General features: G+C 34.1%; 1 protein-coding gene across 1 annotated transcript; it reads left to right on the top strand.

Moving 5' to 3' along the window:
• Positions 1–737: 737 nt before the first annotated feature.
• LOC132188996 (uncharacterized) lies at positions 738–6,082 on the top strand. The gene is made up of 4 exons (XM_059603461.2): positions 738–1,230; positions 1,337–1,471; positions 5,094–5,312; positions 5,866–6,082. The coding sequence occupies exons 1-4, from the start codon at positions 1,071–1,073 to the stop codon at positions 5,907–5,909; spliced, it is 558 nt and encodes a 185-aa protein (XP_059459444.1). The 5' UTR covers positions 738–1,070; the 3' UTR covers positions 5,910–6,082.
• Positions 6,083–18,121: the final 12,039 nt, after the last annotated feature.

Raw genomic sequence — 18,121 nt, 5'->3', positions numbered from 1 at the left:
TGTTTAGGTCTTTTGGTTTAAAGGAGCCTTGTTTAATAAAATCATTAACGTTCACAAGAGATAGCTCAATTGGCTAAGGCCACGCCTAATGAAGCGGAGGTCACTAGTTTGAATTTTCCTCTCCTCTTATGTGAACATGTAAAAAATAAAAATAAAAAATAAAATAAAATCATTAACCAAATCTATAACCTTTTAAAACGGATGTTTTGTTGGCTATTACAATACCAGCCCGAGCTTGGTACGTGGCAGATGAACTTTGGTCCTGGAATATATCTAATCCCGAGACCCAATCTATCCATTACTTGTCATGTTCTCCCGAGATAATTCCATTCCTGAGAGTGATCGTTCTTCGAGTCCTCCTGGCATATACCAATCTCAGGGCCTTGGTTTCTGCCTTTATGGGCCTTGGATAGGTAGTTCTTCGTGGGCCAATGTTGATATTGGAGCTTCTTAATCTTCTGGTGGGCGGATTATTCCCGACAAATATAAAAAAAAATTATTAAAAGAACTTTTGGTTTTCTTAAGATTTCAATTGAGCCATTAGATTTTCAATTTTAATAACTAAGTTCTTTAAGTCTTCCTTGTTTTTTAAATTGGTTCTGTCAACTTGCTGTCCAAGTAATCAACGGTCCGGATGCTACATGGACAAGTTACCAATCACACCCCCACCAATACCACGTCGCGTCACACTTGTGTGCCACTTTCACGCCACATCGCGCGCAGAAAAGTTTACAATGGTCCAAGTGGTCACCCCCCTGTGACCCTGTCGCAGGTTCGTTGTAACGACAGGCCCCAAGTGGGGTGGTGGTGGTGGTGGTCCGGCCGCCATGACCCAAGTGTTCACCCCGTTATTAGATTTTCAATTTAGCCATTGGGTTTCCTCTCGCCACATGTCGCAGTGTCTTTGAAACCTTAAAAGCCAAAACGACACGCACGACGCAAAATTCTCTTAGCAACGGACACCTGTTCCTAACGTTCCAACCGCCACAACTTTCTCACAAAGACGTGCGTTTCCGAAGGCCATTTTCCCACTCAGTGTTGTCAAAACGCAATCAAAGACGAAGCGGAAAATGGAGAAGAGAGCGTCTCTGGGGGTACAGAGGAGAAAGCCCATTAAGCGTAGCAAGAAGAAGTTGCTTAAGAGAGTAGTAGACTATCTCAGATCGGATTCTTACATGTTTGCTCCTCTCGTCTCTCCCCGATCTAAGACTTTTCGTTCTTCTGCTATAGGTAATTAATATTGTTTTTTTTTTTTTAATCAAAATTTTGTTTTCTAATGTTTTTGCTGGTGGGTTTTTCCTTATCTGCTTTAATGGAGTGGAATTTGTTCTCGTAGGAGTGGAAGTAAAAGAACCCATCAAGGAACCCAACAACAACAGGTTGCTCAAGAAGATTGGGGAGTATCTGAAGTCTGATTCTTACATGTATGCTTCCTTGGTTGCTTCTTCTCAATCAATTAGTCCTCCTATAGGTACTTTTACTTCCGATTCCTTTTATTGTTTCTTTTGGTTTTAGTTTGAATTATGAGTAAGTTGCAAATATTTATTCATGAGTTTCGAATGTTTCGTGAAGAATCACATTCTTTTGTTTTGGGTATTCTTATGCTACAAGTGCACAAATTTCTGTCATTTTCTTCTGTGTCATACTTTCCAACTCTCTATGAATTCTAAGAATCTTAGTTTGGAGTGAAATTGGATTTGGACAACTTGAAATGCTTGTATTTGTGGATTTTCTAGTGTGATTGACTTATTTAGAAGTATCTCTTAGGGCTGTGGAGGGGGTTGTGGGTGGATTGTCTTTTAGTCATGATACTATTTCGTTACGTTAAGAGGAACCTCTTGTTTTTTTAGGTGAAGTCATTGGGAAACAAAATGCTTACATTATGGCCATTTTGTATTGATAAAAGAAATGTGGAAGATGTCATTAATGATACTAAAAAATGGTTTTGCATAACGACTCTCTATCAAAAGAGCCCTCACTTTTTAACTATTTGGGTCAGCTAAATAAGTTACGATTCTTTCTAGCCTAAATGGTGCCACCTCTTTAGTTGACTCTTTCTTCCCCAATTTTCTTGTCACAACCATGATTAGAATTTTTTATATTTATTTAATTGTGTTCCATTTTTCTGGCATTCTCACTGTTCTTATTGTACTTCCATTTAAACCATATAGCTTCTGCTTTCTGATTTACTCATGAATAAATCATTCCAAGTTGGAGGGAAATGAATGATAGAAGTTTGAGGACACGACTTGCGAGAGGATGTTGGAGGAGCTTGTCTTTTTTTCTTCAATATTTGGTGCTTAGTTATTATGATTTCTTTATTCTTTTTTCTTCTAGTTAGGTTTTTTCTTTTGAATACTTTCTGTGTGCTCCTTACGCTTCTTAATAATATCTTGATTACTTATTAAATAAATAAATCATCCCAAGTTACTTGCTCTATTCTTGTTTTAATTCCATTATATAAAAAAAAAAAAAAAAAAAATGTTCACCATCTTTATGACTCTTTTATTTCTTTTCTTTGCACTCAGAGTTATTGGCTTCCCACCTTTTTTTGTAAGAACCTGATAGAATGCTTAACAAAATGAGTCATTAAAGCTTAGAGAGGAAGAGAGTGATGCCCAAAATTTTGGGGTTATGTTAAAAACTATATACAGGGCAATGCAGTGTTAATTTTGAAATAATGAACCCAGTTTCAGATTTCTGAAAACGAGATTGCAGATGATTATTTTGAATTAATGGCTAAACTTGAGAAGGATTAAGCAATATTGAATGTTAAGCTTAACATATGTTAGTAAAACCTATGATTGTCAAGGCAAAAAGACTTGGTCTCTGATATAAGTGGAAGTGCTACTCTTAAATAGTAGGATTTGTGTTATTTGAGGCATGATATCAAACAAGCAAATGAAAAATAAGAAGAATAATGGAACTCAGGAAATCTCTGTTAAATGGCAGTCAAGAATGAAAAGGGAACAAGACACTTTCTGCAAGAAGGAAAATACTGTTAGAAACCAATTGTAACCCCAGCTATACCAACAAGAGAACCTATATTTGGTTTGAGAGGGAGGGTGAGCATGGCAGTCGAGAGTGAAAGGGAAACAAGATATTATTTGTCAGAATACTAAATTTGGTGGGATTTTGGGTGCTGCCATTAGCTTGTGCTATATCTTTGTCGGTATACAATCTTAGGAAAATAATGTAAGAAAAGTAACTGTAACCCCAGCACCTGGGGTACCTAGGATTCAGCCAAATCTGAAAAAAAATCTCACCCATATCTGATGAACGGTAGGAAATATATTCCACAGGGCACCTAGGATTCAGCCAAATTATCCAGAGCTTCTGGCCATGCAAGTCTACTTAGTTTTGTAATGGAGCATGGTTCTTGTTCTGTCATGTTATTGAATTTCATACTATCTTGAAACCTAACTTTAGCACTTCACCTAATGAGACTGCTTTGTAGAAAGTGACCTCACTATGAGATTCTATTGATGATAATAAATGTTTTTTTTATCTGAGGTTGAAACTTGCCTAAATTGAAAATTATATTTGTTCAGTTTTTTTTCCCTTCTTAGTAACCTATTAACTTTTCAAAAAGGATGAGAACAATGTCACGATTGGAAGGGAGTAGAGTATCAATTTGAAAAGGAGAAGCATGTTAAGAGAACAGCTAAGATGGATTAGATGCGGCTGCAACTAGAAACTCTACATTGCATTTGTCGTAAATGTTAAAGATTCTGTAAGTTTTGAGACTTGCTGACATGTAAATAGTTCCATGGATGATGAAAACATTACTTTCCTGTTTCACAAAATGCATAAAGTCCCATTCCAGAATTAATCTTCTACAAATTTATGAATATGGCTTTCTTGATACCACTAAGAAATGCGGAGAGCTTTTTCATCTTTGATAATTAACAGAAGGGGAAAAAAGGTAGTCCATGCTGATGTGCATAGTTGACCAAGTCTCCATGAAGTGAGGTGATATTTACAATTCCAATTAAACAGATACATGGCTTATCTGAATCATGGGAAAAAGATGGTGATGAATTTTTATATTTCTTTGAAGTTACTTGACAGTACCATGACAGCAGACGCGGGGCAAGTACACGTCTGATGCTAACTACGCTTTTAAATCCACAACAAGGTTTGGGATTGGGACACACTATGAGAGACAATGATGATATGAAATGTCAATTGATAATTGACTGTTGAATCAGTCTGAACATTACATATTTGTAGGGGATAGAAAATTTAATTCTGGAGATCTAGAAATAGAGGAAAATCACATAGGATCCTCCAACTACAAAAGTCGAAAATCATATAGTGGCTTAACATTACATATTTGAATAGATATCATATCCTTTTCTTATCCCTTCTTTTGTTTTCTCCTTCACTTTCCTCTTCCTTACTTCTTCCAACACTGGTATTCTTCATTGTATTGGGAGCGTAATCGAATTATGAGGAGTTATGATTGTAAATTTTCATATTCTTTGAAGTTACTTGACGTAGTGTGATAGTGGAAGCAAGGGAAGTTCATGACTATCCTTCACAACATGTTGACCTCAAGCAAGGGATTAGGAATATGATATAAGATATATTGAACAGACTACATATAACTAATAATACACTGCTGAATGAGTTTGCATGTTACATATTTATAGGGTCTAGAAACTTAAATAGAAAATAAAGTTCAGAGATTAGAAATAAAGGAATATCGCATATGACACTTGTCGTAATAAAAGTCTAATAGACAGCTGAAAGTAGGGAACTGAAATAAAAGACATAAAAATGACATTGGGCTGAAGAACAGTCCAGAGAGAGTGAAAATAGGGGAGATGTAAATCAGGTCTGAAAGGGAGCGTGTTGTTGTACTCATTGAGATGGTCATTTTGACAGGTCATAGGCCTTGTAGACCCTCGCCAATCAGGAGTTATGCTTGTTTGAAGTTTTGCCCTAAAACTAAACCCTATTATTGGATGGAGCGTTTGGCCTTTTGCCTATCTGTCAGCTCTAAAAAAATCCATAGAAACTTGTTCCGCGTCATTAACTTTCTTTAAAAAACATGTCATTATTTAAGTATTTGTTCTATTCAATTCCAGGACCTTCACAGTGCATGAATAGGGTCACAATGGCCGTTTTCAAAAGGAGAGTGACTATGGTAGAGAATGAACCAACGGATCATTCGACTGATGAAGTAGCAGAGGATCAAATGGCCAAGAGCTTTCTTCACAAAACAAGAATTTCTGAAGAACACAATTTTCACAGAGAAACTGTGAAGCGCATGGTTTTCCGAAACTGTCGTTCTATATCTGTATCAGGTCACATTCTTTAGCACATGACATGCTTTGTTGTCTTTCCTTTGGCTCATTATTTGATTCCTTGTACTGCAATATGTGTAACTTGGAGCTGCCGTTTGGTGCTTTTTCAACTGTCAGTGCTGTATTTGTTTATTTGTGACGAGTCTTATTGGCAAAGAGCATAAGAAGACTGTGGCTACAGCAGTCAATTTGATGCTTGTGCATCTCGTGATGACAGTCAAGACAGACTTCTCAATTACTTAAATATAACTTCACCAAATTTATGGAACATTTGTAGTAATTCACAAAATTGCTGATTAAATATGTGGTGTTGCAACAAAATGCATGCGGCATTGATTTCTTATAAGCAATTCATTTGACCTTAGCGTTCATGGTGTTTAATATGTCTCTACTTTTGTTGGAAACAAATTGGTTGCTAAAATGATTTTTTTTTTTTTTTTTGTGATATGGGGTTCGTTAAAATTTTACAGGAACTTGGCCTTTTGTACAGCTTTGTTTCTTTTAATGTTGCAAAGAGCTCTGATTGAGGAACTGGTTTTGTTTTGTGTTGCAGGAAAGGAGAGGCTCAACTCACGGCTAAGGAAAGTTGTCGACTGAAAAGTTGGTACATCAATGAGAAATATACATCATAGTTATTAGTTGTATTCTGTTGCAAGTGGGATAATGAAAGCTGTAGCTAAAACATATGCTGATGTGGTGTTCATGAGTTTGTATAGTTTCTTAATTTTGAAGCATAATGTTTTTTATATTTGAACTTGGCAAGCTTTAGTCATTGTTTGCTCTCTTTCAACTTGAAGACGAGTTGCACCAGCAAATGCTATAATTACTCCCATCTCCTCAAAAGCTTATGCAGCGTGGTCTCCTATATGAGTTAGCATATAATTTTTTTTTTTTTGGGAAAATTATGCCACATAAGCTTTGAGAGGACGGAAGTGATGTATAACATTACTCATTGCATCGTAGGTGTTAGTCGTCAGAGTCCTAGATCCATCCCCATTTTAGATTCATCTCCATTGAGGGTGTTCAGATTGGAACATTATTGAATGCCTTCTAGAAACATGGTCTTGCTGTTGAGTCAATTTGCTATTGAAATCACTTCCAAATTGGACGTTGCGGCACAATTATAGCAGTTTATGATTGAATTAGCTATGCTGAAACAGTGAATAGGAAAGTGAAAGGGGAAGGGAAAAAAAAACAAAAATTTCAGGGATTGTTCATACTTTTTGGCAACTACAGATTTTAAGTGTGTTTCTTTGAATGATTGAACTTAGCGGCGAGACATCGATCATGCATTGGAGCCTAAGACAGAAAATGAATGTATGTTCTTTTTGTGCTTAAATGATGTCTATAATGATTAGAATGAACGACAGGGTGACGTGGATTAGGGGCTGATTATGCCCTTGCCTCGACTGAAGGGAGTCATCAATGGGTACTGATTGCCTTCTTTGTCTGTCAGAACCATGTGTAGTGCTTTGATACAGAACTCCACCATTAATAGACGTTGAAATGACACGAGAATGTAACCTGTAATTAAACAGGTCATATTTTTCGCTAGCTAATTTTGTTTTGTGGGTCATGTCAAGAATTGACATTTCTTACGTTGCGTGTAAGGTTTGGGCCATATTATTAAAATCAATGTTTGAGGTTTTGATGCATTGGGGAAGATGTAGAAGCAAATGAGTCGAGTAAAGTTAAAACTCATCAACCAATCTCTAAATTCTTGAGAGAAAATCTCTTAAACCGTTTCTTTACTTTTCCATCTCGTGAGACTCGAAGACTCCTTCCGGAGGAGAAATAACGAAACTTATTTCCTAACAATGATGGAATTGTTAGCGTGATAAAACATGTTATCGCGAAGGGGTTTTACTAACTTGCACTTAATTTGGTGGGGCTGTGGTGATGAATTCGCATTCTCAGGCAGTAGCTATGGTTCAAACCAAACATTCCACAGCCAGTGAGAACCCCGATGGTCACGCCTAAGAGGGGAAATTATGTCACCCCTTCCCTCCTTTTTTATCAAAAAAAAAAAAAAAAAAAAAAAAGGTTAGTTATATTTCTTTTTTCTGAAAACAAAAATGTCGTCGCCAAAACTCTCATACACTGGTGAGAATATTTCCTGCCACATGGATGTAAGAAGCGGAAAGAGTAATAATAATAAGATTTGTCACAATAGCGATGTTGAAAGTTCATACAAGTGAATTTTTTAACGACCAACATAGCCGCCGCTAAAGTAGAAATATTTGAGTTTTAACAACAAAAAATGTTGTTGTTGAAGATCTTTTAAATTAATGTTTTAACAATCAACGCTACTAGCAATGGCACTAAAAAGTCTCTTAACAAATAAGTTTTGTAAAGCTATCGAAATTAATTAACTAAGTAGCACACTCAAGTATCTGTTAAACTAATGATTAAGTGATTAAATATATCTCTTCCTACCAACTTAAGCTTTTAGGATAACTGGTAAGGGAAAATAATTGTCTCAAAAGCATAATAGAATCTAATCATCTGATTCATTCAGGCCTATTATAAATAACCAATCTTATACATCCGTACGACACAAATGTACATAGTGTACTAAAAACAAAACCTCTATGAATTCATTAAGATCGATGTCCCTCAAACTCAAACTACATGTGATATCGATGCCCCAAGCCAGGGTCTAACTCCTCAAAAACCATCAAACCCGTGGAGTTGGCCGGCACACATGTTTTTCACACTTGTTTCTCTTTCCTTAGACACCAAACCCTAGCTTTGATAGCATTTTTGAATTTTGAAGATGGTGATATATCTCCCATGAGGGTGCAAATCTCCCGGGGAAATGGATCCTCGGACAAATTTGTCCAAAAAATTTGCCTCTAAAAAAACAAGGACAATATTATCTTCCTAAATGCACTAAATGGAAATGAAATGGAGATGATCATTTTTTCCAAATCTCGAGGGACAACCTGTTGAGCGAAACAAAACTGTGTTTAGACTCACCACCATTAATGCATCTATAAAATTTGCAATGATGTCTCTTCACAAAAAGTGTAACTCTTCTAAGAATTATATTTGTTCATGGTAAAGAGACATCTCCCATAAAAATTCTATTACCATGGGAGGTTAATGTAAGTAGGATTTGGCTTTAAAAAAAAAAAAAAAAAAGTTTACGTGAAATTTATTATATTTTTTTTCAATGATTCAGATTTAATTACACATATAATATATTTCGTACCCAAATTTGGCTGAAAACTTAGAAATATTTGATTCATCACATGTGGACATGTGTATCAATTTGAATGTGTAATTTGGTTAAAACACCCTATACAACATCTCTTCATTGGCTAATTTCTCCCTAAAACATTCCCGTTATTAATTTCTCTTTTCTTTTTTTTTTTAAAGAAATTAATTAGTTTCCATTAATTTTATATTGGGATATTATTTGATTAGATTAGATTAAGTGAGTGGGAGTTGAAGCAAACTTTGAAAGCTCATTTTCAACCACACTTGACTCATAAGTAATTGGTTTGAAGACTGGTCACTGTGTCGGTCGGTCGGTGGTGGTGCTGATGATATATACTGGCATATACAGAAAATTCAACGCCTCGTAACTTGTTTGAGTCGTCTAATAAGAATTTCACAACATTTTCAACTTTTCCACGGTTGGGCACCCATGTCTCCAAAGTGATCATGATTGACTTAATTGGATTTAAAGTGTCATTTTGGACCACATGTTATTTGTATTTTAACTATGTTTCATGTTTTGACATGTTAACTTAATTTTCTTATTTAGAAACTGATGAGTACATACATAGGAGAATAACATATCAAACTTTTCCTTTGTCTCCCATCAATTTTAATGGTCCTCATCTATTTGTGTATACATCAAAATTGTTTAAATATATCTTCCAACTATGGTTTGAATTAGTAATAGGTGTATACTAGAACGCTCTCCGGCAATTTTTAACATGATCTCCGACCCCGACATGAAATAATTAAATAAAAAGTCTCTCTAACCCTTTATTTACGGGAAAGGAAGGGAGAGAGAATCCAAGACATCCAATTTTTGTGGTATAATAATGCAAGTGTGCAGCAGATGGGACCAAAGGGAGAAAGCACGACCACATATTTCCAATCAAAGACAACTCTTTTGAACTCCCCAATGGTATGCAATGATGCAACAGTCTATACCCATGAAGATGAAGATGTCAGTGTAGTACTAAGAATCCCATTAAGCCGTGCACGTGTGTGGCATTCAATTTAGACCCCTCTACAAGAAAAGAAAAAGACTTTTCTCTCTTTCTCTCTCTCTCTTTCTCTCACATATCACTTCAGTCTTTCTCTGGGCTAGGCTGGTTTTCTTGGCCTCTTTTAAATACAACCCCACGTTAGAAAAAGACCTCAAGTGTCGATATACAGACATGCACAGCATTTTACGAAAACTGTCACTGCTCAGGAGCAAGAGGAAGTCAAGCAAGCCACCATTGGCCCTACTACACTTACTATGCACCACCATACATGATGCATGAATAATTGGAGAGGATCCTAGGGATTTCTAATTAAGACTACAAGGCAAATTACCCTTACAAGAGAAACCTTAAAAGACAGGGTTAAAATAGTAGGCGGCTAATACCTGTTGGGTGGTCTTGAGTCTATCTCATCCTCAAAAGTTAACTCAAGAAATGATTAGGCCTTCTCTCACACTTATAAACCGAGAACCAGCTTCTTTTACAACCGATGTGGAATAATTTCAACAATCTCTCTCTCATACATCGAGTCTTAGGTCGGAACAGAGACAACTCATTTCTCTCGTAGACTATTGAGCCGAGACATGTTAGTTGAACCTAGGCTCTGATACCGATATTTGGTGGTCTTAGACTTCCCTTAACCCAAAAGTTAGCTCAAGACTTTCACTCATACTTATAAATTGACTACCGGCCATTTCCACAATTAACTTCCCTCTAATCGCTAATTGCTTAACCACTTTTGAAGACAAAAAAAACTGTTAACTGCTTAGAGTGATATAATTAGCAATTTTAGAATTTGAAAAGAAAAATCCGATTTCGTGTATGGCTACATTAAAAGGGTTAGGCCCCCATCCTTGTCCTTTAAAGGAGCTCCTCCAATCACGATAATTAGTCACACGGGGAAACTGACATCATGTTAAGACCACTAGTCAATCTGTCCCACACCTATACTTTGAACTGGAAGATTATCAGGATCTTAACTTATATATCAATTTATGTTGAAGACAAAATTCGATCGGTCTATTAATTTGGAAAGATTGGGCAGAAGATTTGGATAATAATTCATGCATGTATCCAAAGCATTTTTGGCCTCGTTTATTGCAGTGTAAAATATTTTTTTGAAATGGCTTACATTTCTCGTTTGTATATGCTATACTTCACCGCTAGTGTTCTCCTAGACTCCAAGTAGGGTAATTAATATAGAAAGGCTTTTTATTTCTTCCCTCTTTCCTCTAATATTTATTTGAAAAAATATTTAAATGATTTTTTTTCTCTCCTTTTGGTACTATTTAATTTAAAGAATATTTAAATAGTATATACAAATGATAAGGAAAGTTATTATGGAGTTTATTTGAATATAAAAATAAAATATAATTTAGTTTCCTAAATTTAAGATAAATCTAGGGGAAGTTGTTCTTAGTATTCAAAGAACCCTCTCATAATTGTCTACCCAAATTGCAAACAATATAAGAAGCAATTGCACTGAATATCAATCTCCTTTTTTCTTTTTTTTTTTGAAGAAAAAAGTTATAACTTGTATTAATCAATCAAGAGATAGAGCAATTTGTTCTATCAAGAATTGCTTCCCTCCATGTATGATCAGGGACTTGGTGGATGGCCACCTTAGCCAATTTGTGAGCTGCATTATTTACAGCTCTAGTCACATGATCACAGCACCGCCACTGGGGAAAAGATTGCAGTACCATCCGCAAGTCGGCTACAAGGTGCCCAAAGCGACTCCAATTTGGCTCTGCCGAATTCATTGCATTCATCACTGGGAGTGCATCTCCCTCGAAGTAGATGGCATGCCCTCCTATGTCTTAGCACAGGCTGACTGCGTAACAAGTTGCCATAATTAACCTCTCCCGCAATCGGTTCCACAGTACCAAACTGAGTAAGATTCCTAGCCGCTATCAATCTCACTATTGATTAAAGGCCTTTTGTTTTCATGTTGGGGTTGTTTGTTAACGACCTCCCCTCAATACTATTCCATTCATTTTCCAAAAAAAAAAAAATCGACATTAAAACATTTTCACTTTTATATTACATAATTCACTTTTTACAACTATTCAAATAAAAGAATTACTACAAAACAATTTTTTTTTTTCATTTTTCAATATGACTTTATGAAATGAGAGAGTGTTTAACAAACACTCCTAATATATCTTTCTCGCAACTCTTCATAATCGATGATTTTTTTATATAAGCTAAATGCCAAAAATTATTTTCCAACCATTTTTTTAGAGTTGAGTAGGGCTTAGAGAAGCAGGCAGTACAAAATCTTTTAGCCTTTCGGTAGGAATCACCCAACCAATTATTATGAACTTCTCTCTCTCACACACACATGGAGAAAGTGTGAAAAATTTGCCTGTGACAAAGATAGGGTACCCGATCTCTTGTGCCTATATAAACATTCACCTCTCCCCTTATCAACCCATCTCCCTCTCTCTCTCTCTCTCTCTCTCACACGGAGAAAGTGTGAAAAATTTGCGTGTGACAGAGATAGGGTACCCTCCTATCTCTTGTGCCTATATAAACATTCACCTCTCCCCCTTATCAATCCATCTCTTTCTCTCTCTATCTCCCAATGAGGTGTTCTTTGCAGTGGAGAAGAAGGGCCAGGCGTATGGGGGCAAGGAAGAAAAGGCTTAGGCTTCCTTTGGCCGAAAACAGAAAGGCCATGGAAACTTCGATTCAAAGGAAGCTCAGGCAGCTTCAGAGGATGATTCCCAGCTGCCATGAAATGGACCTCGAAACCTTGTATCCGAGGATTGCAATTTACATTCTCTTCCTACAAGTCAAAGTGGATATTCTCAAGAATCTATCCATTTTACATGGCGTCTAATTAAGGAGACACATGCAATTCAAAACAATTCCTCAACTTGTTCAAAATGTAGTGCAAGGTTGAGGGCAATGGGAACGCAGTTATTTGGTGTATTATTTTTATTTGTATTTCATGTTTTACGTCTAACTATTAAATAAAATGAAATTGTGGGAAGCACATATTTTATATATTATTTATGGTATGTAAAAATGATGTGGGGTTTCGACAAAGCTCATCCAATATTATTTATTTATTTATAGAAAAACAAAGTCAAAAGCACGTTAGAAAGGTACAATCAAATCAATGTATTTTCCGCCATTCGTACGCATGCATTGCAAGCCATCACGCAAAAGCCAATTGCTGATTTGATAGTGGTCCTCCGGATAAGAATCACATCCATGTATGTCTCTTGTAATAACTACTTCAGATTTTCACCAATTTTGTTCTAATTGTTAATAATTCATGTAAAAAATATGTGAGAAAATTTTTACGTAGTTTATTGTTCTAATGAGCAGGTGGGTGGGTGTTCGAAATCATTCGGGTATTTTTTTTTTTTTTTTTTTTTCATATTTGTTGTTTAAAATTATAACAAGTAGAAGAATAAAATTGTTAAACAATATTAGTTGAAATAGAAAAGATGGTCTTATCTAAAACAAGAACAACTCAATGGCTGTGTTTGGGAAAGGGTCGGACAGGACCCAAAAATTCAAAAAATTTATCTTAAAATCAATCCCAACATTCTTATTTTTACATCACATTAATCACTTTTTATTATTATTCAAATTAAAAAATTATTACAAAACAAATTTCTTCACTTTTTTATACAAAACATTTTTACTTTTTTTTTTTATATCAATCAAATCTGCTACAGTACTATTGCACTCACCTTTTTCATTTCATTGCCAAACATATCCAATTATATCCAAACAATGCCTGGAGTGGAGTCTGTTTGGAGTGAATCCCATCAGGAACAGTATAGTAGCTCCCCCACCCCTCCAAAATTAGGCCATTTTTGTGAGTAGCCCTTGACATTCATGTCGTACCATTTTGGATAAGGAACCTAGACTTTCAAATCTCTCTCTCTCTCTCTCTCTCTCTCTCACACACACACACACACTGATCATTAAATTAGTTTAATTAAGAAGATTTAATTATAATTCAATAATTTTCCTTATAGTTGCTTTCCAAAACTATATAAAGACAACATTTGGAATTTAAAAACATACTACATTAATTAAGTACTCATAATCGCCAAATATATATATATATATATATATATATATATATATATATATATATCGGCCTTATAGCCCATTTTTTTAAAAGGCTTTTTTTTTTTTTTTCCTTTGTACTTTTCATTTTAAACCATGTATAGCTATAGGAACAATTTTTTATTAAAAAACAAAATTGGTTTTTTTTCTCAGTATTTTTTTTTTTTTTCAAATGTTCAAAATTATATGTGTTTGATTTGTATTGAAATATTATAGATGTCACACTAAATTTTTGCTAATTTTCTATATTATAATCCATGTCTTCTTCTTAATTGCTTTATATATATATAACCATACATAGGATTTTTTTTAATTTTCACCATATATAGGATTTGGTCCTAGGAAATTGGAAATAGATTACCAAAGTGCTCATATGTTTTTTTCAATGGATATCACACTAAAAATATTAAATATTCATACTAATTTTTTATATTATAATTCATGTATTTTTCTTGCCTTTTTTTATTTTTTATTTTTAGACTTTTTCATTTTAAATCATATATACTTATACGAACAAAAATTTAATCATGTTTTAAGATATATGAATTAAACTAAAATAAAGGCTCTTATGTTTTACGTAATTTTTTGTTTTGTTTATGTGATTTAGTCGATTTTCGACCATTTTTGAAAGTGTTTTTATGCTTTTGAAATCAAAACAAGGCAAACATTTATCTGATTAATAAGCATAAATCGAACATAAATACTTTAGAAACACCAAAGAAATGTTAAGCATTGCACCTTATGTGAGGATTGATTTGATTGCGTTAAAGGTTTAGTGAAAGATTTTGTTTTATTTTGTATTCATAAAAAAATATTTTGTTTAGTTTGCTTTGTATTTTTTTAGAATGTTTAGAATTATATGAATTTTAATTTTTATTGAAATATAGAACAAATATTTTAACATTTTTTTAATTTATATGGAATAAATTAAAATTTGGAGTCTTATTTTTTAATTCATTTGAATGGTTTTATCATTTAGGGAATTCATTTTTTCATTTGTATGATTTACTTGAACATTTTTTGGAATTTTTTGCTTTTGAAAGCAAAATAAGACAAAAATGTATTTGATTGTTGTCTAGAAAAGGAGTAAAAACATAGAAGCCATCTCTCGGCCCTTCTTCTCGGAAAACAGTTTTGAGAGGAGGAGGGAGCATACCCTTCCGCTTCTACTCCCCACTCCTACCCTCCCCCTCCCCTTCTGGTTTTCGTTTTCTTTTTTTCTTTATGTTTGTAGGTGTTCTCCAATTATATCAGCAACTTCGGCCTTTCCGTTATGCGTTTGTTCATCTTCCATCGTATTGTGCCGTTCATCTCCTCCCCGGCCACTGCTGTTGTTTGTTGGTTGTTTGTTTGTGGTTTTTTTTTTTTTTTTTTGGTCTTGAATAAGATGTTTTTCTCTCTAGATATGCCCTCATGAGTGAGGATGAATAATTAGGTGTGAAGGGTCATTTCTCACGTCCTAGATAATTAGGTGTAAAGAATTATCTCTCACAAACGGTTTAAATAAATTTTGTTAGGAAATTTGACTACTCATGTCTTAGATCTAGTCTGCTCGGAGCAGATTTGCTTTTTAACTGTATCTATACATGGGTTAGCAGAAGATTGAAGTCATAGATAGCACCTGAGTGTAAGAATTTTTGTTTGTATCTATAGCACCTAAGTGTAAGAATTTTTGTTTGTATCTAGGACTTTGTAACCTCATAGCATGTGGATATGATTTTTGCAGAGCTTTATGTTTTGTGCTGTAAGAACTTTTTGCTCTGCTTTATAAGAGCTTTATGCTGGTGATCTTTAATGAATGAAATCCTCAGATTTCCGTTCAAAAAAAGAAAAGGAATAAAAACGCTTTCAAAACACGAAAGAGATAATTAAGCATTAAACATGACGCGAAATGATTTATTTGATTGCATTAAATATTGAGTGAAAGATTCTGTTTTATTTTATAAAAAAATAATAATAATAATAAAAAATAAATAAATAAATTGTTATTTTGCTATGTATTAATTTTTTAAATGTTCATAATTATATGAGTTTTATTTGTATTGAAATAAATAGGTATCATAAAAATATCATAACAAATTTCTTCTAATTTTCTATTCATGTTTTAATAATGATAATTCAAATTTCCTTCTTGCTATTTTTTTCTTTATACTTCTTTTCATTATAAATTACACATATGGGAACAAATATTTTAATATGTTTTAATTTTTATGAATTAAAATAAAATTAAGTGTTTTATGATATATATATATATATATATATATATATATATATTGTTATTTACACATTCATGCAATGTTTTGTGTAATTTTGTGCCACTATGTTTAGTGATATACATACTAGTGTATAAATTTAAATGTTTTATTTATTTATTTATTTAAAGATGTGAGATATATTTTTATATATCTTTTTTAACCTGTAATGAACGTGCAATATTTACAAATATTTTTATATGTCCTTTTTAATTATCACATGTGAGATATATTTTTATATGTCTTCTTTTATTAATAAAGATACATTTAAATTTTAAAATTAAATTATAACGAAGAATCTTGCGCATAGCGCGAGTTATGAGCTAGTTATATATCATAGTACTGGAAATTCTGCCCAGAGCCAACGGCTAAAACCCTTCACAGGCAGCTCCTAGTATATATATATATATATATATATATATATATATATATATATATATTTCAAAGACCTTGTGAAAGATTACAAGGCATCGGGCAGGTTTGCGGACAATTGGGCCGATGATAAAGCTTTCTCCTGTAAAACAAGAAAGTGGTCGTGGTCGTAAAAAGAATGTCAATTCGTGAAAATCAAAGGCATTCCGACCCCCGAGTTAATAAAACCTCGTTCAAGAAGTAATGATAAGTAAAAATGGCCTCGGTAAGACTATTTATGTGCATACCTAGTAATCAAGGAAGAATTCTCTCTTTTTATAGCTATGTTGCTCTCGCCATTGTTTTCTTGGTTTTTATGGACTCCCACCAATAGTTTTTAGTGAGCTAGCAATTGGTAAATAGACTACAAGAGCGTTGCGCCTGAGTGATGGTGTACTTGGGTCTAAGCCTACTAGCTAGGTTGGGGCGTCGGTTTTTGTCGCCGGTATGGACATCTTTTCGGGGCTCCGTGAATTTCTTAGTAGTCATGTCTTAGAGGCCGGTCGGTAATATGGTCCTCCCAATATATAGCCCCTTAATTTTCTTTGCACATGCAATTAACCTAGCTATCAACCAGTCCATAAAAACTTGATTGAATTATTTATGAGAGTTGACGAACAGCTAAAGTTAGACCCTGAGAATCCGGAGGTAATATGGTCCTCCACCAAGATGGCAATCAAAATGTAGCTCTCCTTGTCGTCTGTCCTTTAAAAGTATATTTTGATGGTTTGAAACTTCTAATCTATTTAGACAATGACGTGTAACCATCTAATTACGGGTTTATATATAATCATTACACCAGATTAACACACACTATTAAACAAGTTTGCTCCTCAAACTTTAGCCACAATGGACCGCCATTAATATTATAATTATTCCATTACTGCACCGGATTTGTGTTATAATTATTCCATTACTGCACCGAAATTAAAGTTTTATAAGCATGATGTGTCATGTCAAAATTTGCTAACAATTATGTCACGTGTCAGTTCAGGTCGTGTCGAGTTATATGTATAATACTATATGGGTCAACTCTAACCAGATCTATTTAATTAAATTGGTTAGACTCCTCAACCTTAACCCTTTAATTTTGTGTTGAGTTTATGTGGAGTTCGCAGGTCATGTCAAAAGTTGATAGTCCTAATATATTACACTTTTCTTTTTTATTTTTTTAATTCTTTTTTTTAATCACTGAGTTGAAGGGGCAATGCTCATCAACCACTGAATCTATTTTTATTAAAAAATAAAAAATTTAAGAGCTAATGGGCATTACTACACAAACCGATCGAGAAGTATAAGAGTGAAATAGGATCGATATGAGTGAATACCAAACTACTAGATTATACATAAATTTTTAAGAAATTGAAGAATAATTAACTAGAATGTAAAACCATTAAATCTTTGATTAATCGGACCCCTATGATGAGTGATCAAATTCACATCTAAATTAAATGTAAATTAATCAAAAATATCATATTTTAAAGTGAGGTGGTGGCATTTTCCTTTTAGCATACTTGCCATCTCCTACATGGGAATATCTGCAATCTCAGTTGCCCAAGTTTATTGATATACTTTAATCACAGTTTATCATAATTAATTGCTTGATCAAGAAGAAGTTGTACTAAGAGTGCGGTGGAAGCGACCAAAACCCTTGATTTCAGGGCATAATATATAAGTAGAAAAGGTATCACTTATATTGCCAATCAAATTGGAGCCTTATTGGACTTCTAGCTGTAAAGTTAATTTGAACAATAAATAAACAAAAACTAGGGCATGCATTGACTCTGCTACTCCTGCTAATTAATTACTACACATGCCTAATGAT

Source organism: Corylus avellana, chromosome 9 (genome assembly GCF_965113065.1).
Source record: "Corylus avellana chromosome 9, dhCorAvel1.hap1.2, whole genome shotgun sequence".
In the NCBI taxonomy this organism is placed as follows: Eukaryota; Viridiplantae; Streptophyta; class Magnoliopsida; order Fagales; family Betulaceae; genus Corylus; species Corylus avellana.
Note: the sequence above shows the minus strand (reverse complement) of the source record. Positions and strands in the feature narration are given on the sequence as shown.

Excerpts from the sequence above, each read along its gene's own strand:
- LOC132188996 (XM_059603461.2), top strand. The coding sequence starts at position 1,071 with ATGGAGAAGAGAGCGTCTCTGGGGGTACAGAGGAGAAAGCCCATTAAG. Across the intron at positions 1,231-1,336 it reads TTTTCGTTCTTCTGCTATAG|GAGTGGAAGTAAAAGAACCC; the intron begins GTAATTAATATT and ends TTGTTCTCGTAG. Across the intron at positions 5,313-5,865 it reads TCGTTCTATATCTGTATCAG|GAAAGGAGAGGCTCAACTCA; the intron begins GTCACATTCTTT and ends TTTGTGTTGCAG.